This window comes from Somniosus microcephalus, chromosome 18 (genome assembly GCF_052327205.1).
Source record: "Somniosus microcephalus isolate GS21.2 chromosome 18, FLI_Smic_1.0, whole genome shotgun sequence".
NCBI classification, from domain to species: domain Eukaryota; kingdom Metazoa; phylum Chordata; class Chondrichthyes; order Squaliformes; family Somniosidae; genus Somniosus; species Somniosus microcephalus.
Window position 1 is genome coordinate 29,751,641 of NC_141004.1, and position 26,427 is coordinate 29,778,067.

The following is a 26,427-nucleotide window of genomic DNA, read 5'->3' on the forward strand; positions in this document are numbered from 1 at the left end:
GAGTTTCTCGGCATCCTCCTCACAGCACACACGCCCACACAGCTTTGTGTCGTCTGCAAACTTGGAGATATTACATCTAGTTCCCTCGTCTAGATCAGTAATATATAGTGAATAGCTGGGGTCCTAGCACCGATCCCTGCGGAACGCCACTAGTCACTGCCTGCCACTTGGAAAAAGACCCGTTTATTCCAACTCTTTGCTTCCTGTCTGCCAACCAGTTCTCTATCCAAGTCAGTACCTTACCCCCAATCCCATGTGCTTTAACTTTGCACGCCAATCTCTTATGCGGGACCTTATCGAAAGCCTTCTGAAAGTCCAAATACACCACATCCACTGGTTCTCCCTTATCTATTCTACCAGTTACATCCTCAAAAAATTCCAGTAGATTAGTCAAGCATGATTTACCTTTTGTCAACCCATGTTGACTTTGTCCGATCCTGTCACTGTTTTCCAAGTGCTCTGCTATTACATCTTTTATAATGGACTCTAGCATTTTTCCCGTTTTCTCTCTACCACTTTTTTTTTTTTTTTTTAAATAGTGGGGTTACATTAGCTACACTCCAATCCATGGGAACTGTTCCAGAGTCTATAGAGTTTTAGAAGATGACCAGCAATGCATCTACCATTTCTAGGGCCACTTCCTTAAGTACCCTAGGATGTAGATTATCAGGCCCTGGGGATTTATCGGCCTTCAATCCTGTGAATTTCCCTAACACCATTTCCCTACAAATACTTATTTCATTCAATTCCTCCCTCTCATTAGACTCTATGTTCCCCGACATCTCTGGAAGGTTATTTGTGTCCTCCTTTGTGAAGACAGAACCAAAGTATGTATTTAATTGGGCTGCCATTTCTTTGTTCCCCATTATAAATTTCCCTGATTCTGACTGCAAGGGACCTATGCTTGACTTCACCAATCTTTTTCTCTTCACATATCTATAGAAGCTTTTACAGTCAGTTTTTAATGTTCCCTGCAAGTTTACTCTCATTCTATTTGCCCCTCTTAATTAATCCCTTTGTCCTCCTTTGCTGAATCCTAAACTGCTCCCAATCCTCAGGTTTGCTGCTTTTTCTGGCCAATTTATATGTCCTCTCCTTGGATCTTATGCTATCCCTAATTTCCCTGGTTAGCCACGGTTGAGTCACCTTTTGTGTTTTATTTTTATGCCAAACAGGGATGAACAAATTCTGTAGTTCATCCGTGCGAGCTTTAAATGTTTGCCATTGCCTATCCACCGTCAACCCTTTAAGTAACATTCCCCAATCCATCCTAGCCAACTCGCACCTCATACCATCGTAGTTTCCTTTATTTAAATTCAGGACCCTAGTCTCTGAGTCAACTACTTCACTCTCCATCTTAATGAAGAATTCTATCATATTATGATCGCTCTTCCCCAAGGTGCCTCGCACAACAACGTTGCTAATTAATCCTTTCTCATTACATAATTCGCAATCTAAGATGGCCTGATCTCTAGTTGGTTCCTTGACATATTGGTCCAGGAAACCATCCCGTATACACTCTAGGAATTCCTCCTCTGCAGTATTGTTACTAATTTGGTTAGCCCAATCTATATGTAGATTAAAGTCACCCATGATAACTGCTGTGCCCTTATTGCATGCGTCTCTAATTTCCCATTTAATGCCATCCCCAACCTCAACATTACTGTTTGGGGGTCTGTATACAACTCCCACTAATGTTTTCTGCCCTTGGTATTTCTCGGCTCTACCCATAACAGATTCTACATCATCAGAGCTAATATCCTTCCTTACTATTGTGTTAATCTCCTCTTTAACCAGCAATGCTACCCCACCTCCTTTTCCTTTTTGCCTGTCCTTCCTGAATATTGAATACCCCTGGATGTTGAATTCCCAGCCTTGATCACCCTGAAGCCATGTCTCCGTAATTCCAATTACATCATATTCGTTTACATCTATTTGCGCAGCTAATTCATCCACCTTATTATGAATGCTCCTCGCATTAAGACACAAAGCCTTCAGGCTGTTTTTTTTAAACACTCTTAGTCCTTTTAGAATTATTATTTACTGTAGCCCTGTTTGATTTACACCCTTGATTTTTCAGCCTTCCACTTTTGCTTTTCTCCTTCCTGTCCTTTGTTTCTATCCTTGCTTCCCTTTCCTCTGTCTCTCTGCACAGGTGCCATTTTAGTTTAAACCCTCCCCAACAGCACTAGCAAACACTCCCGCTAGAACATCAGTCCCGGTCCCGCCCAGGTGCAAACTGTCCAGTTTGTACTGGTCCCACCTCCCCCAGAACCGGTTCCAATGTCCCAGGAATTTGAATCCCTCCCCCTTGCACCATTCCTCTAGCCACGTATTCATCTGAAATATCCTTCTATTTCTACTCTGACTAGCACGTGGCATAGGTAGCAATCCTGAGATTACTACCTTTGAGGTCCTATTTTTTTAATTTACCTCCTAACTCCCTATATTCAGCTTTTAGTACCTCATCCCGTTTTTTTACCTATATCGCTGGTACCTATATGCACCACGACAACTGGCTGTTCACCTTCCCCCTCCAGAATGCCCTGCAGCCGCCCCGAGACATCCTTGACCCTTGCACCAGGGAGGCAACATACCATCCTGGAGTCTCGTTTGCGGCCGCAGAAACGCCTATCTATTCCTCTTACAATAGAATCCCCCATCACAGTAGCTCTCGCACTCTTTTTCCTCCCGTCCTGTGCAGCAGAACCACCCATGGTGCCAGGAAGTTGGCTGCACAACCCACAACCTTCTGACTCAGAGGCAAGAGTGTCACCAGCTGAGCCACGGCAGACATGTAGACTAAACTACAATGTTTTGCAGACAGTTGAATAATTATGGCTTAAGTCACAACATTCTGGTATATGTTTCTCACGCACGCTCCAACCAGGGAAGACTATACCAGTCACGCACACGTTAATTATTCAAATATTTTTACTAATTGGTTAAATAGATTTTTCTCTAAACAATGTCTCACTTCATCACTCTGTTTACTTCATGTTCCCACATAAGTCTGACAATCTAGCTTACTTAAACATAAACATTTATCCCTTTCAGGAAATGATGAACAGGCTGGGTCTCTTATCTTGAAGAGAGAAGACTGAGGGGTGACCTCGTAGAATTATGAAAGGTTTTGATACAGCAGACACAGAGAGTGTGTTTCCAGAGCAAAACTGGAGGCCATCAATATAAGATAGTCACCAAGAAATCAAATAGGGAATTCAGAAGAAACTTCTTTACCCAGAGAGTGGTGAGAATGTGGAACTCGCTGCCACGGAGTTAGCTGAGGCCAATAATATAGATGCGTTTAAGGGGAAGCTAGATAAGCATATGAGGAAGAAGGGAATAGAAGGATATGTTGATAGAGTTAGTTGAGGAAGGACGGGAGGAGGCTCGAGTGGAGCATAAATACCAGCATGGACTGGTTGGGCCGAATAGCCTGCTTCTGTGCTGCATATTCTATGTCATTCTATGTAACGGCTCTTTAGTGTAGTCTAAATGCAGACTTTCAAGAAAAAACGATAACGGTCCTCTTTTGCTGTGCAAATGAATGCTTTTTGAACTACACAAGGCTCTGACTTTTATGTAACTTGATGCTCCAAGAGGGAGTTTGTTGGGAGCTGGTGATAGTTTGGAGTCATACACTGGCATAAAAAAATAAATCCAGCTCCCAAAAGGTCACGACCTCCCATGCCCCAAACTCCCCCATCCTTCTCGAGATGCTCCCAAAATCCCCTCGGCACCACTTACTTAGAAGCCGGTGAGTGGCCAAGGACCACCCGCACTGTGCCTGCTGGCACCTGCTCTAAAGTGGACCGATGATATTTAAATAATGCCCAGGGGTTAAAATACCCCGGGTCTGAAACTTAAGCCAAACGACTGCTTTTCCCATTGGTCCCACCACTCTTTGCCCTCTGACCTCAAAACTGGCTCTTGGTTAAAATTGACTCCCCAGTAAATCAAACGTTGACTTGATTTTTTTTTCCCCCCCAAGAAATAAACTTGAATATGAGCTCCTGTTCCAAAATCACTAATTATTTTCAGCTGCTGCATCTCCACGACTTCCAGATTGTTGGGGAAGAGATGGAGCAGCAGACAGGGTTAGATCATGTGACAATACATCATGGGAAGCATTAAGCTGTCCTTTTGTCCTTTGTATTAATGGCTCCCCAAGGAAGAAACATAATTCTTTTTTTTAAAAAGTAAACATTTATTTTAATATTTGATTATTCCTATATGTACTAGATACAAAATACTCAAGGGAGAACAATTAACTTATTCTACTTGTGAAAAAAATCCTTCATAATGATAGTTACTCATAAGTCATCAGATTTTCTTCACTTGCGGAACAAGTGTGTATTCCCCTTTGTATGCTCTGCGTTCTCGAAGACTTATCCTTTCAAAGGAAAAGAGCCATGACCATAACGTGAAACCCCGATTGTTAACCCATGAAAGAACATCGAATTACAGCATACTTGGAATCAATAAATGGGGATGTAATACAATGATGATCAAAAACTGTGTCTAATTGGTTGCAAATATTTTAGATGTTGCCAGATAGGCTCTTTTCCTTCCTAATTACCCGACCACACTGGTTTGGGAAGGTACCAAGTGTACAACAGTACAATTTCAGTAGCACTCAATAAAACAATAGCCTTGGGGTTGGCAAATCATGGGTGCGGTCTGAGAAATTAAAAGCTACAGTAATTTGACTTGAATTTGTTTCAACAAGATTACATTAAATCCTCAGCTGCTTCTCCCTTTTTGGTAATGGTTAAAGATAGAGGGCTTGGAAATGTATTCCGTGCCCTGAGAAACAAACATGTGAGGCACTGATCATTTACACTATGGCGGCTGATGCAGAGACAGTGATCAAAAAGAGAAGCACGATCGGGAGAGAGATGGAAACAGAAGAGATAGAGAGACACAAGAACAGGTAAGACCGAGAGATATGAAAGTGAAGAAAGAGAGAATGAGAAACACAAGGCACCGTGAGAGAATGAGAAAGACACAAGAACTAAAAAAAAGAGATGGACACTTGGAAAATGAGATTGAAAGAGACGTCAAAACATACTCAGTTGTGGAGGGACCAAGAAAACAAAAGTGCTGGGAACTGCCGTAATATTAACTGGTGGGAACAGTGGTTATTTGTTTACCCAGTGCTGAGGTCAGGAATCATTTTTCATGGTTTCCCCAAGCTACAGGGAATTTGAATTTTCAGGATTTTATTATTTTGTTTGCTTTACAATTGAATACTTGTGGGGTTACGTAGTTTTGGTTGAAAGTTTGTGCAAAACAGGATGGTTCACCGCGATGAGGAAAGTATATTTTGCTTTTGGGCATTATTTAAATCCTGTTAGCAGTAGGCTGCTATTCCTGATTGGTTGATATTTGTTGAACAGAAGAAGCTGCAGTTTGTACAATCAGCGTAGCCTCAGTAGCACTTTCTCACCAAACAATTTTGAACCGTTAAATTTTTCAACTGTTTCAACATTGCTCTGGCTATGTTGGCAACGCTCTCACTGGAGTTAGAAGGTTGTTGGCTGGAGCTCCACTATAGACTTAAGCACATAGTCTAGCCTGTTACCACAGTGTAATACTCCAGGAGTGTGGCATTGTCAGAGGTGCTGCCTTTCAGATGAGACATTAAGCAGATGCCTGCTCAGTTGGACAAAGATCCCATAGTAATATCCAAAGGAAAGGATTTTTTTTTCTCTCCCACATGGCAGCTGTCTTTCATTCTGCCAGCGCATTTCACACTTCATCGAGAGCCATCCTTTGTTTCTTAACCTGTCCTATTACCATCTCGTCTCGCCTTGAATATCTCTTAATGTCTCTTCACCTCTTACAGACCTTCCCTTTTGTTCTTTCATCCCCTCCCCCAAACTTGCTTTTTAATGTTTCATTTCCTGCTTTTTTCTCAGTTCTGACGAAGGGTCTTCGACCTGAAATGTTAACTCTGTTTCTCTCTCCACGGATGTTGCCTGGCCTGCTGAGTTTTTCTGACGTTTTCTGTTATTATTTCGGATTTCCAGCATCCGCAGTATTTTGCGATCACCCAAAGGAAAGGAGTTGTCCTGGACAACCAACCAACCCAAAAAACAGATTATATGGTTACTGTTCTGACGAAGGGTGATCGACCTGAAACGTTAACTCGGTTTCTCTCTCCACAGATGCTGCCTGACCTGCTGAGTATTTAAAGCATTTTCTGTTTTTATTTTATTAGGTTACTTATCCATTTGCTGTTTGAGACTTTGCTGTGTGAACGTTTGTTGCTGCGTTCCCCACATAACGACGATTACACTTCAAACGTAATCACGTGATAAGGCGCTATAATGATCCAACAGACCAGGAATCATACTGCTGCCATCTCTCCTCTTCGCTAAATTTTTGTGGAGAAAGGTAAAAGTCCCCACTAAATTAAAAAACACAAGCCCACTAGCAATGGAATGTTTAAGTAAACTTGGCCTACTAGCAGCTTTAGGGAATTCCAGGCTACCAGACTTTAAAAGAAGCTCCAATGTTATAGTAATAAAGGTTCTCAAATCTGGAGTGGGCTTACAGTGGTAATATTGACTTCATACCCATACACACTTCCAAAATGTTAAATTAATACATTTCTGTTCCATTTAGCCATTTTATCTCTCCCAGCCTCCCCTTTGTTTTTCTTTATTTTAAGTTTAAATACATGGGTCGTAATTTGCGACCCCCTATGGGTGCGTACGAGGTGCGCATGCGCCCGCGCCCGTAGGGGCCACGCAAGTTACGGGTTTAGGCATGCGAAGCGCATACGCTAAAACCCGGAACTTGGGATCTGTCAAGAATCCCTGGGAAAAATAGAAATAAAATATTATCCTTATTTATACATTAAAAACCCTGTCCAATAAAGTTTATTTTTAGCCCCGTTAAAACATTAAAAAAAAATTCAAAAAATTAAATTTGTTTAAAATATTTAATGAAATGGCATTTTAATTAATTTTAAATATGTAATGTATTTTTACTTATTTCACATATACACGTGTATTTTTTTTTTTTTTTTTAAAGTGATCCCCATTCATACTTTTGGGAGTTCCATAAGTATGGAATCCCGGGGGTGCTTGTGAACCGCCTGCACCCCGGGATACGTGGGCCTCTACCCGCAGGTACCCGGAGAGGCCCAGGACCACGAGTCTCCGTACCTCCCGGACCACCAGGTAAATTCGTAGATTTTTTGCAGGTCGGAGGCATCCACCCATGGGAAGGCTCCAACTGCAAATTTTGGGCCTTGGTTTACTTTCTTGCCACAGCTTCCAGGGTTCTCCAGTCCAATCACCTCTTCAAAATTGTCTTCTGATTGGGTGAATAATGGTTCTAAACGCTTAGGGCTGGGTTTTCATTGGGCCATGGAGTCGGGATTGGAGGCGTGTGGGTGTTTAAAATCCCGAAATCGGGGGTCCCGACCCCATCCCGCCCCCAAGCCAGTTGCAAAGGAGGCGGTTACCCGCCCCGCACTGGGAGCCGCCTCCCCGAGGCGGGAAGGGGATTAGTGCCAATTAACTGCCTGTTAACAGGTAATTAACAGGCAGTTTTTAGCCTAATCCCTATTTTCATTGTTGAAATGTGGGATTCCCAACGGCTCCAAACCACGCCAAGTTAGCGAGGCGGGCCGTCGGGGTCGAGATGTCCAGTGTTCAGGTGAGTGATGGGTGCATGAGTGCAGAGGTAAGTGTGTTTGGTCTGTGTCAAGTGTTCGAAGAAGTTCTACTAACCTTTACTTACCTTTACAGCCTTCCTTCCTTCAGATCTCGGGAGTCCCTCATCTCACCAGCACAGAAAGCAGAATGGCCGCCAGCTGTCAAAATCTGCAGCCTCTGCTTTCTGTTCCAGGGAGATCTCTAAATCATCCTGAGAGGAAGGAATTAACCTGGAGTACAGATTGTCAGTGTTTGACAGCTTCAAACAGCTGTGAAACGCTGATATTTCATCTGTCAAAATGTCTTGACAGATGAAATTTCAATCTGTGACATCACCTGTTGCCGGGTGGCCCTTAATTGGCCTGCTGAGCCCGCTGGGCAGGCTCAACAAGGTCAATCAAGTCTAAATTGCGTGGGTTGGCTAGAACTCTATGGAGGCGGGACTACAACCCCAAAAGTTTAGTCCCGCCTCCTACCCGCCTCTTCAATGAAAATCCAGCCCTTAGTATCAGCTTGGATCAGTTGGCAATGCTCTCATCTGAGTCTTTAGTAGCAACACATTAAAAGTAGCAAAAATAACCAGCAAATATGGAAAATTGTATCCCTAGCTACAGAAAGAGTGGACTTAATGTACTGGAGGAAAGTGAAGCTCTGGTTGATTTTTGTTACCTTGACCTGCAAGAATAGGAGGGACATCTTTAGCAGCTGGTGAAACACACATTATCTCATCACCCATCGCCTGACCATCCACCTCAGTCAATCCTCCGAAAGCACAGACAACGCCAGCAGCAAGGTCCGGGACATCACTCACTTTCAGAGTAAGCTGTAGAAAACATATAAAGAAAGACTTGCATTTATATAGAGCATTCCACGACCACCGGACATCTCAAGGCGCTTTACAGCCAATGAATTACTTTTGAAGTGGAGTCACTGTTGTAAGGTGGGAAATGCGGCTGCCCATTTGCACACAGCAAGCTCCCACAAACAGCAATGAGATAATGTCCAGATAATCTGTTTTTCTAATGTTGGTTGAGGGGTAAATATTGGCCAGGACACCAGGGAGAAGTCCCCTGCTCTTCTTCGAAATAGTGCCGTGGAGAGAGCAGACGGGGTCTCAGTTTAATGTCTCATCCGAAAGGCGTGCAGAATTCAGGAATCTCCATATTTGTGCTCCTCAAAATGAGATGACAGTACGGGGGAGGAGAAAAATCTATTTTTGGCGGTAGTTCCACTGACAGCAGCATTAAGCACTCGCAGGTTTAATATTAAATAGGCTTTAAGTGCAGGCTCTGCTGCTCCAGCCAATGTGCCCAATGCGGAAGCTCCTGCTACATTACTAGGGAGACCATTTTCATTTCCAATATTCTCTTTTGGGCTTCAGAGCAAATTTAGCTCATTAATGCCAAGTAGTGTTGTGGACGTTGACACACACAAAACTATGTATAGCGATAAAGCACAAACAATTTTTCAACTGTTCGGAGAGATTGGTCTCTCTGCTGATAATTAATGGGGTGAAGTTCTGTAGTGCGATATTAGCAACAAACCTGTTGACACATTTGCATGAAATTCCTCTGTGCATTATTTTAATGAACCTATTTAAAGTAAGCCTTCATTAAAATGCCAAAGTAATCTCATATTAATGCTTTAATCCATTCCTAACTGAGATTGCACAGCACAATTTCACTCCATTAGTGGCTTGCAAGGAGATTAAAAATAAGCATTTGTTCTATCCCGGTCTCGAAAGCCAGCATGTGAACTGGCAATCTTTGAACTCTCAAAGAAATGCGAGCGCAAAATATGAGAATTTCTTTGCAAATAATGCGACCCTGCATCAACCATCCACAAGAATCTTTTAAGTATCAAGCAGCCAATTTTCCACTGAGTTTGAGCTGATTTTATATTACTTTTGGAAATTATAAAAGGAATTTCAGATTATCCTTAATTTATATATTACTTTACATTAGTAACAAACTTAGTGAAGAAGTCTCACCATCAGTATCTTTAAAAAAAATCAGCTAAATGGAATTGCGATCAGTTTCTTGCGTGTAATGGTTTTTTGAATGCACAAATTGGGGACAAATAGAGGAATTATAACACAATGAAATGATAAAGCAGAATTAGAGCCAAACAATAGCAGAGCTTAAGTTAATTATAATTCTTTGTAATCATTTAACTTTTGAAAGCCGATGGGAGGGCTCCTTCCACACATCAGCAGAAGTGTTTAACTCTGCAATATAACAGCAACACTCTTTCCCCGTCTTCCACTGGGTGGATGCGCTAAACCAAGAATCGTAAGAGCACTGGCCGAGTGCCAAACACTGACCGGTACACTGTGCTCAGACACAGATATACTGTTTGGCTGGATGCTGAGTTTCACACACTGTTCGATACTGGCAGCAAATCTATAGGGCTCTTCGGCTCGCTCACACTTGTCTCTCCTCGAGCACCTTAAAACAAAAAAGAGAAAAGAATAAAAAGTTAATCTGGAGATCAAGAATGGTTCAGAAATACCACTTGCCCGATCAAGAGATCTCAGTAGAAGCTACCCCCAGGTAATAATACAACACTGTACTCAGTTTAGTCAATTCATTCAGTTCAGATCTTACCAACTCAAAAAGTAATTCAAACCTTTCCCCATTCACAGAGCGACGTCAGTAGTCCAGGGCTCTAGAGTCTCACTTATACTTTGACACACGTGAGACCACGTTCAGCTTGGGCCATTATGGTCCACACTGATTGCAGAGCCCCTGGGTTTGCAGCATGCCAGTTCACGAGCCAGGAGGTATTAATTTAAATTAAACTACCTGCCTGACGCATGTGCTGACTTTGAATTAACTGTTGAAATATGTAGATTCATGTTAACTATTTTGGTTTGGCTTACAGTACTGGACAATGCACGTAGTGAGCCTTTTTACTCTAGAGCAGACAGCTACCCAGTGATGATACTCGTCCCCTCACAGTTTCTTGACTTGTACTGTAAATTCACCACAATTATAACTAGCAGAATAAATAGAATTTTAACAAATGTGTTAAATGATGTCCCGCCATCAGGAAGCAGTGACTTCACCCCACTGACCCAATCCAACCAGGCAGTTTACATCTTGCATATAAATGGGGAAATGGGTCATTTTTCCTCCACATTATTTATACAATGCCTTCTAATCTGAATTAGCTGTGACAAATCAAGACTCCGAATTTACAATTCTAATAAAAACCAAGCTTTATTGAGTATTCAACTAACCTGGCTGGAGAACTGGAAATTTCTGTATTTTTTAATATTTACTAACCTCTAGATACTTGACCCTTCTCAGATTTATACAGAGAGGACCTCTCTTGAGTAGTGATGAATTGATTTTTAATTCTGAAAGCTGATTTGGTATTCCCATTGAAAGTACTTAGTCAGTTCCAGTGTGTGCTCTTTACCTGTTCAACCCTCATGAATATTTATCTGTCCCCTCTGACCTCGACCGAGGGAATAGGGAAGTACAACGTGCGATATTTAGCTGATCTTTAACCTGAGCCGACAACAGAGCGAGAAGAAAAACACTGGAAGAAAATAGCAATAATGCAATAATAAACAAATTAGCCCTAGATTGGTACACATTCTGGTTGCTCATTCTGCACTGGCCTCTCTTACTTCTGCAATCATCGGAATATCACATCTACAGTTCATAGCATTTTTGTGAATAAATCACACAGGGAACAAATGTAGCTCAAGACACAAAACTACAATCATTAAAGCAATACTGTTTGCTTCAGGAATTCTTGTAATTATAGCCATCTGTTCAAACATGATTTTGTAATTCAGTGATCTATTTACAGGATGAAGCTGCCAACACATACACACACAAAATGAGACCAGTGCCATCACTGGTAGAGCCCATCATTCTGACTGAAAAATGTACAACTTCTAAATAATCACAGGGTCTCTATAGCATCTGCTAAAAATAATTCACTAATGGGGAGAAATTGTGCTGTGCAATCATAGCATACAAATTTGTTAATGTGTCCAAATGTTACTGTCACACAATTTTGCCCAGAAGCTTCCGAAGATGATTATAAAGGCAAATTAAAACAACGCATGGAGAGCATTTCTCCGATTCCAGTATTTTCCCTATACCCATCAGTGACTGATTTTTCACTCTGTAATCTTACAATGATCAAAATAGCTTTAAACCAGGGGTCACAGTCTAAGGATAAGGGGTAAGCCATTTAGGACAGAGATGAGGAGGAATTTCTTCACCCAGAGAGTGGTGAACCTGTGGAATTCTCTGCCAAAGAAGGCAGTAGAGGCCAATTCATTAAATATATTCAAGAAGGAGTTGGATATATTTCTTAAGGCTAAAGGGATCAAGGGATATGGAGAGAAGGCAGGGACAGGGTACTGAATTTGGATGATCAGCCATGATCTCATTGAATGGCGGAGCAGGCTCGAGGGGCCGAATGGCCTACTCCTGCTCCTATCTTCTATGTTTCTATGTAACACCTCTGTGAATGTCACACTGTGCTAAGGCTAGACTTCAGTTTCCCTAATAAACCTGGAAGGGGAAAAAAGAGACAAAGAGGAAACAAAAATACATGGTGGATTTCCAGGATAACTTAAGGGATGGGAAGAAAGCCATGGTCCATTACTAGGGAAGGCCACTGAAGCAAATAGTATAAATGAATTCAAGACACAACCAGATGTAATTCTGAATTGAGTTATGGTGAGAAGGAAGGATTCAACTCAATTAAAAGGGGCCTAGGCTGGTTGGACCAAATGTGTTTTTTCCCCCCTATTCCTAAAGCTTTCTGTGTTCTTTTAGAGGAGACAGACATTCTAAGCTTGCATAGGCAATTTTCTTCCAAAAAATCCATTTACAGATATCACCTTTGAAATTTAACATGCAATATTAACAAACACTTTGCACTTCTGTACAACATTTATTTTCCACTACAGAGGTGCTAATCCATTTCAGTTAACCATTTACTTTAAATGGGACAAAACCAAAAAAAAAGGAATGTTACAAATGTGCAAACCCTTTGTAGACTAATATGTAATGTAGTTTGAAGGCCATTTAGTTTGATAACAGCATTAATTAATGCATTATATGTAATTAGAGGCCATTACATTTACTCCTTTACATCAGCATAAGAACATAAGAAATAGGAGCAGGAGTAGGCCATTCAGCCCTTCGAGCCTGCTCCGCCATTCAATAAGATCATGGCTGATCTTCTACCTCAACTCCACCTTCCCCCACTATCCTCATATCCCTTGATTTCCTGAGTATCCAAAAATCTATCGATCTCTGTCGTGAATGTACTCAACTACCCTCTGGGCTAGAGAATTCCAAAGATTCACAACCCTCCGAGTGAAGAAATGTCTCCTCATCTCAGTCCTAAATGGCCGACCCCTTATTCTGAGACTGTGACCCCAAGTTCTAGACTCTCCAGCCAGGGGGAAACATCCTCCCAGCATCTACCTTGTCAAGCCCAAGAATGTTATATGTTTTAATGAGATCACCTCTCATTCTTCTAAACTCTAGGGAATAGCAGGAAAACAACTGACCCTTGAAGCCCAGATTCAGACCATCTTTCCCCTCCAAATCTAGCTTTTCAGTGCTGATGCAGAAAGGGAGGCAAAAGCACAAAACAACGACGACAAAGGCTTTCCTTCCTGGCTGCACCTGCCCCAGACACACACACTATCTACACTCACATGATCAGCGTACAATAGGTTCTTGCACGTTTTTGCAAGTTGAACTGTAGAATGACCCCATTTTGAATTCCTTTGGTGGTTTCCACTTGATAATATTCAGATACAAGTTATTTAAACCTTATCGTACAGAAATAATCTAGTCTATGACAGTCCCCATTATATCTTTGCCCTCGGGGTGCAGAGAGGCCAGTGGTTGGTTGATATGAAATTTATAAAAGAGACACAAACCTGACAAGCTGAACACTGTAAAAGAGAATCTGCGTCTCTAATTTATGAAATGAATCCAGTAATGAGCAGAACTACTGAAAAGGCAAAATTGACCCTTCTATAACAGAATTCAAAAAGGTTTCACAAAATCTAATTTTGTCCCTGGTGTACTGACAACTTTCCAGTGCACAGAATCAGCCTCATTATACAAGCACTACCTATTTCATAGCAAGAAATCAATGGTGAACTTTCCACAGCATTACAACAATAATGAACTCAGAAGAGGATCTGTAATTAAGCAGTATTGATTGAGATGATATGCATAGCCTTATGTCCAATCAAATAACACGGTGCATTATTCATCATTATTTCATACTCATAGTTCAGAATGGAGCGCTGAACTGGAAGAAAAGCAAACTGCTGCATGTGATTACACACACGCTTCACAATAAAATGCTGCATGTTGCAATGGACTAACTCATCGTAAAAATCAGAACGGCTGAACTAAATAGGTATTACACTATTGGGTAAATTCATCGTGTGGAGTTGTGCTTGAAGTGAGTGTGGGCCAGAGAATTAGCGCTAGTGTAGTAGCCCTATCACTGACCTGCGCTCTGTTCGCGAACAGTATTGGTGAACTTACTAGTGTCTCAAAATGGCAGCAGGTCGACTTCCATACTTTAAAGGGGTGCAAAGCAACAAGCACCCGGTCGCGGTGCCACTAACGTCTCTAAACGGTGTTTAGCGACGGCAGTAGCCAGTAGCGCCTCGCAACTCCGGTGATGACGCCATTGCCGTGCGCAGCGCCCCAGCCGCAAACTTGGGTCGGGCCCCCTGACGTTCTGTCGGACACTATGTCTGACAGGGTCAGGGGGGCGTACGTGAGGCGATATTTAAAAGGGAAGGTGCTGGGCCACCATTTTTTTTTTGCTGGCCACTTGCCAGCACCTGTCCCCTCGGGGTACCGGCCGCGATCAGTCAGCCCGGCACTCCTCTCGAGTGTCGGGCTCTTTTGCCGGCACCCCGCTCCCTGGTGGCCCAGCAGGACCTCGGTTCGCGCTGTGCTAGGCCCCTCCCCTTTAATAAGGGTAGGAAGGCCTGCAGTATGGTGGCGCGATGTGCTGACGCTCGTGGCGCTGTGGCACGTGGTGTTGCAATATTGGGCTGGAGCCCCCCCCAAGAGGGAGGGGGAGCGCTTCCAGTAGTGCCCCGCCTCCTGCTTAGGGTGCTACAATCAATTTTGGGCGCGGCAATGCTAACTTTTTTGGGGCGCTAAAAGTAGTGCCCCAGCGAAGTTGGTGCCCAACAGGGGTGCGACCCAATTTTCCCCCCTAAATCTTTTACACAGACGGGTAAATTTTCTTTGTCTGATGGGCTGGCACACGTGCGAATTGAGCATTATAAGTAAGCAATTTTGTTTGTTAGTACCAGCTCCTCGATTGTTCAGCTTCTTGGCCCCCCATGAAATTTCTCAGGTGACCCAATAGTTTTTACCCATGTTTACGTACAGACCCACCAATAGAATAGACCCCAATAATGTTTATAACCAAGTAGCAACTGTAATTTTCACTGGTAAAGTACTGCTGCATTACTAGTTATTAAAATCAGCTCTTGTACACATTTATTGACTCGATACCTTTGTTACTTCTAGACTTGACTGTTCCAACATACTCCTGGCTAGCCTCCCATGTTCTACCCTACGTAAACTTGAGGTCATCCAAAACGCGGCTGCCCACGTCCTAACTAGCACCAAGTCCCATTCGCCCATCGCCCCTGCGCTCGCTAACCTACATTGGCTCCCGGTTAAGCAACGCCTCGATTTTAAAATTCTCATTCTTGTTTTCAAATCCCTCCATGGCCTCGCCACTCCCCATCTCTGTAATCTCCTCCAGCCCCACAACCCCCCCTCCCCCGAGATATCTGCGTTCCTCTAATTCTGCCCTCTTGAGCATCCCTGATTTTAATTGCTCAACCATTGGTGGCCGTGCCTTCTGTTGCCTAGGCCCTAAGCTCTGGAATTCCCTGCCTAAACCTCTCTACCTCTCTTTCCTCCTTTAAGACTTTCCTTAAAACCTACCTCTTTGACCAAGCTTTTGGTCATCTTGCCCTAATTTCTCCTTATGGGCCTCGGTATCAAATTTTGTGTTTTATAATACTCCTGTGAAGCGCTTTGGGACATTTTATTACATTAAAGGTGCTGTGTAAACACAAGTTGTTGCTGTTGATGTTGCTAATAATGTGAAGCTGCTCACTTCAAGCTTCAGCACCGGCAAACCCTGAAAAATGGTTGGCTGGAAAGAGAAGTACAGGAAACTCTTTGGTATCCGGGACCGGCGTGTTGCCGGTTGATCAAAAATTCTGGATGACGGAGAGGGTTATCTACCGAGGCTATTTTTAACAAAGAAAAATAAAAAAAATCAAGAAATGTGCAGTATACAGTAATTGGGTACTCAGCTACAGAATGTTGTGTTAAATGGATGGTGGAAGATGCTTGATTAAGTACAGTACTGCCAGTTGAGGGTAATGCAATGCATTGACTACCAGCAGCGTGGGAGACACACAGTACCCCTGTAAAATGGCAGATCAGCAGAGACCACCAGCAGCGCGGGGGAGTCAGACTCCTGTTGCAGGGGTTTTGAGGTGTTCCGACTTCCAACCGTGCCAAGAAGCAGAGTAGTGGCAGTTTGGAGAACTACCCCCACTGACTAACTCGGCTACCGCGGGAGACTCAGACATGTACTTGGCAACATTGCCGGTTATTGAGGTGTTGTTTTCGGAATGAGAATTTTGCCGGTTAATAGAGAATTCCGGATATTTAGGTGCCGTTTAAACGAGAGTTTCCTGTATATTTCTCACGTACTAAAAGCTTGATCTTTGGCCTGTTCTAAATTAACTGAGCTAAGGCCAGCAATAGAGGTGCTAAAAATGTCCTTTGTACCTTCCTGAATCTTTCTTGGAGGGTCGAAGGAGCTCCTCCTGCATCATGGAAGTCAAAAATAAAAAGCTAAAGTTTTGTGTTGTCAAAGTAAGAAAACGTCAGCTTTTGGGAACCAGAAGTGTTTTACTTTTTGGCACCAGGCATCACAATGAAGTATTCCCAGGTTAGGCATAGTTTGGTCAGATCCGTTGTTCAAAAAACAGCTTTAATCCTCATCCTTGGGACAGTATCGCTTAATGGGCCAGTGTGAATTTTTACATTTGTTACACCAGACACCACTTTACGTAATTAACTCAATTAGTGCAGAACTATCGGCAATTTTTTTTTTTTTTGCAGTGGCTCTGTACCCTCTAAGAGATGGGCCGAGAACACTAGGCATGCAAGTTAATGCCAAAGCAAAATGCTGCGGATGCTGGAAATCTGAAATAAAAACAGAAAATGAGGAAAATACTCAGCAGAGTCAGGCAGCATCGGTGGAGAGAGAAACAGAGTTAATGGACCTGGAATTGCGGTCGGAGGCTTCCCGTGGGTGAATGCCTCCGATCCGCAAGAAAAGTACGCACCTACCTGGTGCCTCCGTATCTTCGGACTTATGCGGTCCTGGGCCTCCAGGGGTAGGCCTGCGTAAAGGCCCATGTATCCCAGGGACGCAGACGGTTCGCAAGCATCCTGGGATCACATGGGCCGGCCCGACCAATCACAAAGGTGGGATTCCCATTATACTTATGGGGGGTTCCATTTAGGTACGGAATCCCCATAAGCTTAATAGAAATGACACAAAAAACACTTTCACACAACCTAAATAAAAATAAATCTCACATTTAAAAAGAATTAAAACACAATTTAATCAAACATTTCAAACAAAAATTTAATTTTTTGAAAAATTTTTTTTTTTTTTTTTTTTTTTTTAAACCCTTACCCTGGCGAAAGGCCCGACGCCGACTTATACCAGGCGTAAGAGTTTCATGGGCATTCGCTGGGCAAACAGCCCAACCCTGCGCCAGCGAAAGTCCATTTCCAGCACACGTGGATGATCTGTCAATCTAAAACTTGACAGATCGCAAGTTCCGGGTTTTCGCAAATAGGCAGCTGAGCGTACGCGGTCATAGGCCCTGTAAAATTCAGGCCAATGTTTCAGATCGATGACCTTTCTGCTAAAAAAACATTAACTCTTTCTCTCTCCACAGCTGCTGTCTGACCTGTTGAGTATTTCCAGCATTTTCTCTTTTGATTATGCGCGTTTAGTAGCTAGATTGAGCGAGAGAGAGAGAGGAGAGCGACTTTAGTTCAGTCATCCTTGGTTGCCGGCAAACCCAGTTTCAAGGATGAAAGGACAATTCAAATCCATTATGCCACCCAATCTCCCCAATCCTTGATTCACACAGTAAATACTGGAAGTACACAGCAGCTCCATCAGCATCTGTAAAGAGAAATGTCAGGTTAACATTGTGGAGTTAACCCTTTATTGAAACAGTTCTGAAACACTAATTATCTGTTTCCTTTACAGATGCTGACAAACTGGTTGTGCATTTTCAACATTTTCGGTTTTCATTTCACATGTAGAAAGTGCCCATGAAGTTCCAATGGAATACAAGGCTACTTCTTAATGTGAGTTTGGACTAGGCTGGCGTTATACTGAACTGGGAGTGAAGTCCAAATGGTGCGAGTTGATCTACTACAAATAGTCTTGTACCTCCCGGATTTGGTACGTTTAGAAGTCAGGCCCTGATTCCAGAGTTATCTCCTGTTTTGTTGTCCACTTGCATCTGAAACTACTTTGCATTGGCGCAAAGTGGTAATACGATGACAAGGGTGATTTCCACATTTCAATCAATCAGTCATTTTTCAAATGAGAGTGACTTTAGCAAGCATTTTTAACTGAGAATATTCTACATCAGGTCTCACTCCTACAGTTCCTCCTCACTGATTGACAACTCCAAACCATTCAGTACTGAAAGGACCAACGGACCCCCAGTAATAAAGCCGTATGTCAAATTTCCCAACCTGTCAGAACGCTACTCTGCTGCAGTAATCCTTCACGCTGTAATGACCCTGCAGAGCGGAATGCTTTGTACTGAGGGAATATTTCTTTTGCAGAGGTAAGCAATTATATTGTCGCAAGACGACATTATAATACCACAGTATTCATGAATTGTATTATATTAACTGACAAATGCATCATGTTAGTCACATAACTAGGATTCTTTAGAAAACGACTTCTGATGTATTCCTGCTTACTAAATTGAGTGCGCAATTTTATTTTCAGCTCAAGAAATTAATAACGAAAGCTTCACCTTTTGAACCGAGCTTCCCTATCTAAGTTTACAGTTTGGGCATTTAAAACCCATTATGAACAAAATTAAAAACAGCTACACATTCTGATTGCGAACCCTGGAAGAAGGTTTAGACAGAATCTGTTGAAGTGAAGCACTACTGTTTGCTTTGCCTGGTTAAGACATTTATGGCTAACAACTAGGTTGCCATATCTTCCAAGTCCCACAGCAGACTGACACTCCAATCCGCCTGCTGTGTGTTCGGTTTTCTTTTCCTTTTAAATCAGCTCTCCTTCAGGCAATGCCTCCTTCTGTGATCAAGAAATATAAGCAGGATTTTCCACCAGATGGATAATGTGGCAGTGGTGCCAGTTGGAAAACATTCAACTGACTAATCTGATCATCACTCGCCCAAAGTTACCTGAACAGTTGCTCCCCCCCTCCAGCCCACCCCCTTCATAGAGCCATTTCCTCCACTCTTCACAGAGACACTTCTTCCCCCCCTCCCCAGCACTCTCCCATTCTGATGCGTTCCTTGCTGCTCGTTCCAGATCCATCTGCTGCGCAATTCCGTTCCTTCGCTCCAGAATTGGACTGCCTGCTGTCCTCTGCAGAGGGGAATTCCTGATCGGGCAAAAAAACTGTCCCGAAAGCAGGAATTCAAGGTGTGGCGAATGGCACAGAATCCATGCCCAGAGCAAAACGACAGCATCGAGAGCTTGGCAAGTTATCCTGGGGTGGCAAATTCCCTGCTGCAGTGCAAGCTTTTACTGCAACAGCTGATCAGCCAAGAAAAACAAGATTACCCATTCAAACACAGCTCACACACCTGCCTATGGTTTTGCTCTACTGAAAAGTGTAACAAATTTAAATTGTCAATCGCCAGAAAAGCAGGCTTTGCATCAAAGGGATTTTTTTTTTGTGGGTGTTCAGGTCGCTCTTGAGGTATTGAATAGCTTCCAATTTGATTTTAAAGCTATTTAGTAACAGAGAACTGAAATCCAGGCAAACTACACTGCAAGCCGATTTTATCTACCGTGGTGGTGGGGGGGGGGGGGGTTAAAGGTCAACTTCCACTGGTCTCATCGTGCCAATTAGCATTACCAGGAAAAAAAAGGAAAGCAAAAGAAATGGATAGTGATTGGTATTATTGCAACTCTGGCACCTTCTGCGAGTTTTGCCAGCAGCTCCTTGAAGCCACTGTTTGGAGACCAACGTAAATCAAATGTTGGTCATAGCTCTCCCATCTATCACTGTTGGACAAATCCCACCCTCTATCAAATCCTTAGCTCCCCCGATCATGGCGAAGCACACCGTCCAATCCAAGAAGGCTTTTAAAGGCTTCCCTTCATTCCCATCTCTGCAGCAGCGGAACCAAGCATCCCAAGGTCTTCCGTTTCTTCCTCTCTGGCTTTGCTCATGTCTCTCTTGCTCGCAATTTCTCTCTAGGTTTGCGCAGTCTCTCTCGCTAGGTTTTCCCTTTGAGGCCAGGAAGGTACATGGAAGGGCAAAATTTGAGGTATGAAGCAAAGTTTTCTTTTTAAAACAGTGGATTTAATATTTGTTCAAAACCCAAAAAGTACCAGAAATCAAGATGAGTATCTACATGAGTCAACCAAGTAGTTTGTACTGGATTTTAGATGGCTGCATTAATGTAGGCCATTAGATGGCTGCATTAGTGTAGGCCATTAGATGGCTGCATTAGTGTAGGCCATTAGATGGCTGCATTAGTGTAGGCCATTAGATGCTGCATTAGAGTAGGCCATTAGATGGCTGCATTAGTGTAGGCCATTAGATGGCTGCATTAGTGTAGGCCATTAGATGGCTGCATTAGTGTAGGCCATTAATTAAATAAGGTGACTTAAATATGTATCTGTTGTCAGCACCACCAGCAGAAATGTAGTCAGTTTAATGTTATATAAATATCCTGCCACTAGATGTCACCAGTTTGTTTTTCCTCATACCACAAAAAGCTCGCTCTCACATCCACTAGCAGAAACTATAACTGCACAAATATATCTCTCTCTCTCGAGTAGTGAAATATGCTTTTATGACCAACTATTTTCATTTCCATACTGGCCTTGATATATACTTTGGGAAATATAGGTGGTAACAATCCTCAGGAAATAAAATCTGAATGACAAATACTCTCAAATCTATTGTAAAGAATCTTAATTCTGAGGTGCTATTGTGTATTTAATATATTGGCAGCATAGTACAGTATTCAGTGACCGAAATACTATTCAACAATCATTTGATTATTAATCTTTTGAATGACACAGCAGCATCTTTATACTACCTTCAAAAAAAAAATCCATATTTCTAGGGTCGACCAGAAATCCAGAAAACAATTGCATCTGTTCAATCATTTGTACTCCAGGTTTTATTGCTGTATGTAATATTTTGCATTATGGTTTCACAGCTCATCAAGAAGGGGGAAAGGAGGCTTGATTTCCATAAAGCACAAAGCCCTTCCTTCATGAAAAAGCCAATAAATACATTTGCAATAATGCATTTAAAAGAAAATGCTTAAAAAAAATTAAATATATAATCCCAAAAATCTTTTAAGGGTGCCGACTCGATTAACTTCAAAAATGTAATATGCTTGATTTCCATTATATTCTCATTTTCCAACTTGGATGCATGCCTTATTCATCACTTCACCATTGCTATTTACTTGCAGTGTTGCAGAATTTATCAGGTTATTATGGATTGACCCTCAGGGCAGAACTATTCACTGCTACTCAATCCTGTCCAGCTATAAATGTCTGCATAAATTTAGGTCTCCAGTCTATCTTGCAATAATCTGACATGTTCAACACTTAAGGGGTTTTATTTTTGAGAAAGATTTTGGTAAGATATATAAACTAGTCGCAAAACAGTTTTTTTTGTTTTTAAATTTGAGATTTTATTTTTCTGCCTTTTCTTCCCAATTCTGACCACATCAGAAGGAGCATACATGGTTACTCACTCTCCAATATTTACAAACAGACAGAATTGACGGGCAGGAAAAGACCAGCTAATCCATCAAGCCAGCCCCACACCATGATGGTCGGACCATCATCACTTTTGCATTTCCTTCCAACCCCATCATCATCTAAGTGTAATTCTTTATTTGGAAAAATAGACAAAGTGACCCTGTGCTCCCTGACCTACAGGTCCACCAACGCCTTGACTTTAAAATTCTAATCCTTGTGTTCAAATCACTCCATAGCTTCACCTCTCTCTCCAGCTCTGTAACCTCTTCCAGTCCAATAACCCTCCAAGAACTCCGTGTTCCTCTAACTCTGGCCTCTTTCGAATCCCACAGTCCCTTCACCCCAACTATATGGCCTTCAGCCGTATAGGCCTCAAGCTTCAGAATTCCCTCCCTATACGGCTCTGCCTCTTCACCTCGCACTCTTCCTTCAAGACCCTCCTTAAAACCTACCTCTTTAACCAAGCTTTTAGTCACTCATCCTAGTATCTCCTTTTTTGGCTGGATGTCAGTTTTTGTCCGATTACACTCCTGTGAAGCACCTTAGGATGTTTTCCTACGTTAAGGGCACGATGTAAATGCAAGTTGTTGTTGTTTCCTGTCAATGACAGAAACTGCACTTCTACAGCACGTCTGAAAACACTTGTAACTTAGCAAGAAAACAGACTAAAGGCGCCACACACGTGGCTAGTTTCAGGGTCATCCACTGTTGGAATCAAAACGCAGGACCACAGAGATGTGAAGCCTGACACATTAAGCTCAGCACATGAAGGGTTAACTAACTGTGACCGTCTACAGGTCAATGCTTTCTCTCCTCACGCCATTTGAAGCTGCCTTAACGGACAACCTGTTCCTAGCCAGAAAATAAGTTTTACAAAAGTTTACAAAGAATCAGATCCAGTTAATTGTTGAAGAACTGGATAAAAATAGCATCGAACAGAGAAGGCACCTTCGCATGTGGTGTAGCACAGAGCTGCTACACTGTGCTGTTCAAGTTTCTTCAATCAGGATGTGTGCATTTGATTCCTATTAAAAGTGAGCCATGCTCCCATGGCACTGAATCATACAGACCAGACACGCTACAGGTGGGATTCTTGGTCTGTTTTGAGTTAGCTGCTGTCAGCTGGGATGGCAGTAGAAAGGGTAGTATTACAATTGGTCTCAGCAATGGTGGTCTGGAGAGAAAAAAAAAATCAATCAATGATTGCTATCTCATGACCCTTGCTGGAAAATACTTACATGTTGTGAAGCACACACCAGCCACAGTGAGGGTCTCCAGAACTTAGACACTCGCTGCATGTTTCGTATTGTTCACATGATTCCACAGGCACTCTTGAGAGCTGAAAAAGAAAAAGAAAAATCAGAATGAGGCATGAAACGTAATGGGTTGAAACTGTGTTGCGAGATGTTAGTAATCAAAATGTTAGAATAAAACAACACTAGGAAATAGCAGTAGGAATAGGCCATATGGCCCTTGGAGCCTGCTCTGCCATTCAACAAGATCATGGCTTATCAACTGCCTCAACTCCACTTTCCCGCCCTATCACGATGTCCCTTGATTCCCTTAGTGCTCAAAAATCTATCAATCCCAGTCTTGAAGATACTCATCGATTGAGCATCCACAGCCCTCTGGGGTAGAGAATTCCAGAGATTCACAACCCTTTGAGTGAAGAAATTTCTCCTCATCTCAGTCCTAAATGGCCGACCCCTTATCCTGAGATGATGACCCCTGGTTCTAGACACTCCAGCCAGGGGAAACATCCTCTCCGCATCTACCCTTAACACCTTCTGATCATCTCCTTTATCTTAAAGGCAATAACCCATTTATTTTAAATATTGCACAAGGCACTTTCAATCTAATGGACTGGCGTCTGGAGTCACATCCCAAACATGAAGAGGACGCATGTTTCATTTGCTTTAATTAACAGATGGCGATTGACCACAAAGTCGAGCTGGATTCTGTCACTGGTGATCATTAGTGACACTCACCAGTGACAGTGTTAGGGTCATTTCAGAGCAACCTGGGACATTAACTGGGGCATCTGCACAATTTCACAAGAAGCTTCAGAAAAAGTTTGCAACTTAAAAGCCTGGCCGTTTCTGTTTGCACAAATTATTATTAGATAAAAAAAGGATTTTATTGCAATAAATAGGATTATCTGTGATTTCGGAGGTTGTTTTTTTTGTTGCTTATTTGGTGGTCCGGATACAAAATGGTCCATTCTAAACAAAGCTGATCGGAGATCGAGAAGTAATAAAGCTGGCAGCTGGAGAATATTCAGCATCTAGATGTGCAGCCATTCATATTTCATATGCACATACGCTTGGCAATTTTAAAATGCATGAACAGAGCTCTCATTATTTCCCATTAGAGTTTTCCTTCTACAGACAGCAGATTTTCAGTGTTCTAAATTAAGATTATCTGAGAGCTCCAGAGCAGAATCCTTAAGCAAAATATTGTGTAAGGATTATTATTATTATTTATTTTTTTTTTTTTTTTTTAAAAACAGTGCTGGCGCCTAAAGCTGAACACGGATCTGGCCTGTGAAGATGCTCCCTAAACCAGGGCAAGGGGGTAGGCAGCAAAATAATTCAAGCTAAGAGGAGGGCTGCATTTTAAAGCGGTTAAGCGGCAACATTAACATATCAAAACAAGGAGGCTAGCTTATTTAGAAAATAGTAATAGTGTACATTAAAACATTTAGTGGCTCTTGACCTTTTTCCACTACTTTCTAACGCTGAGCATCAGATATTTACACAAAATCTTTTAGTTTGAGGTTATCTGACACAAAACATACCCAAACTGTCAGTGTAAAATCTGTAAATTGCAAAGGTTAACCATCAGGTATTGACACAAAATGATGAGCTGAATATAAAATGTACATAAAATGGAATCTAATTATAATATTAACTGACATAGGGGGCACTTTTTTTTTAATGAAAAAACATTTAATTTGGTGGGTGCAGCCTAACCGACAAAAGGGGGGGGGGGCGGAAGGGCTAAAGTTTGGGATGTGGCCTATATATGTGCCAATAGAGAATATTCAGAATATTTGAGAAACAGTTTTTATATATTTGCTCACTGTATGCAGGAATATGTTGTAATATTCATATTAAGCTACATTTCCACATTTCAGTAATTTTCTGAGGGAGGCAGACAAAATAATTAATTCGTCAAGAGAATTTTTCACGGCCAGCTAAAACTGTGGAGAGTGAGGCTTCCACCTGTCTCGAATAAAGAACAACTGCAGACCACTCTCTTAGCAAAGCCATTGAAACCCTAGACAGATCAACAGCTGAGGCTGGTCAGACTCAATAGCACCAGTGTCCCCCGTCCACAATGGGCACTTTCACACTGCACAGTTGAAGAGGAGGCGGACACATGCTGAAGAACCACCGCCCTGCTGGTGTGGAAAAGTAAACAAGTGGCCACCACTGCTGGACACTTGGCGGCTGCATCTGTTTCTGCACCCACTCATATCATTACACTGAGCTTTTGGAACAAAGGATGCTCTTGATAACTGGGCTGCTGCCATGACTCTTAATAAATGGGAACTATGCACACAATCTGGTTCAGTAATGTGTCATCTGGCTATGAGAAGTATGTTTATTTTATACCACCAGCACGCAAGAGGTTATAATAATGTCAGAGGACATGATAGCGCATGACATGATAAGCGCATGACATGATATTTAAGAAGTGGTAGGCTGCAAAACAAACATCCTGAAAGGCATTTATTCATTTTTTTCCCCAATTTTGCCTTCCTTATTAACCCCTGAAAAATGCGCCTCCTACACAATGGTAATTCCTTCTCTTCCGTATCTCCTGCGACCTCTTTCCCAGTCAATGCCATTGTTGGTTTGCCGCTGAGCTCCAACAGTACACGGTATTTCCTCCCCTCTGGTTTTCAGCTCAAAGTGAGATGGCATGGCCTTTTAAGAGCTGCCAACTCAGTAAGATCATTTATTTTTGCAATCCTATTGTAACAAGATAATAACTGTACAAGTACCACATTTCCATATTCTCCCCACCCCGCCCCCCCTCGAGTCAGTCCTGTGCCTTCTCTCAGTGTGGAGATGAATGTACCAGCAACTTGTCCTCTGGTAGAAATCTAGGCGCATATATTAGTGGTCTCCTAATTCTAACTAGCCCATGTCTTCTAGTTATGGGATTGAAGTACTGTGCTGCATTATCACCCATTCAGTAGCTTTGCAGCTTCGTCAAGTGGTACAGAAATTGTTAAAGCCCCATTTCCCTGGAATACTATTACTCTGCTGTACAGAGGATTCGACCAAGACTGATGAAATTTTCCCTCCAGGAGACACTTGAGTTGACAGTTAATTGATATTGGGGTTCAAACTTGGGTCCACTCATTGTGCGTCTGATACTTTCGCACTGCAGCCACTTAGGGCATATTCATAAGTCTTTTCATTTCTTTATAAAGGAGGACACCGCCCTTCTTTGTAAAGAATAAAATGACTTGCAAAAAAATAACAAGAAACAAAAAACAATTCTTTGAATTCAGAACGTTTTTGCTCATCCCGAAATTCATTCAAATCCATCAAAAGACAGGTCTGAATGACTATTGAAATACTTTCAAGAATGTGTACTGATAGTGCACCGCTCTCCATACAAACATATCAGCCAAGGAGACATTTCT

The 26,427-nt window shown here is 42.3% G+C and overlaps 1 protein-coding gene across 2 annotated transcripts in view; it reads right to left on the bottom strand.

The window, feature by feature from the left end:
• Positions 1–26,427, bottom strand: part of plxna2 (plexin A2) — a 566,368-nt gene that overhangs the window by 192,783 nt on the left and 347,158 nt on the right. For both annotated transcript variants that reach the window (XM_086011309.1, XM_086011311.1), the window contains exons 6-8: positions 23,006–23,106; positions 9,997–10,120; positions 8,343–8,496 (exon numbers count right to left, since the gene is read on the bottom strand). In XM_086011309.1, the coding sequence (XP_085867435.1) occupies positions 8,343–8,496; positions 9,997–10,120; positions 23,006–23,106 (379 nt within the window). The remainder of the gene's footprint in view (positions 1–8,342; positions 8,497–9,996; positions 10,121–23,005; positions 23,107–26,427) is intronic.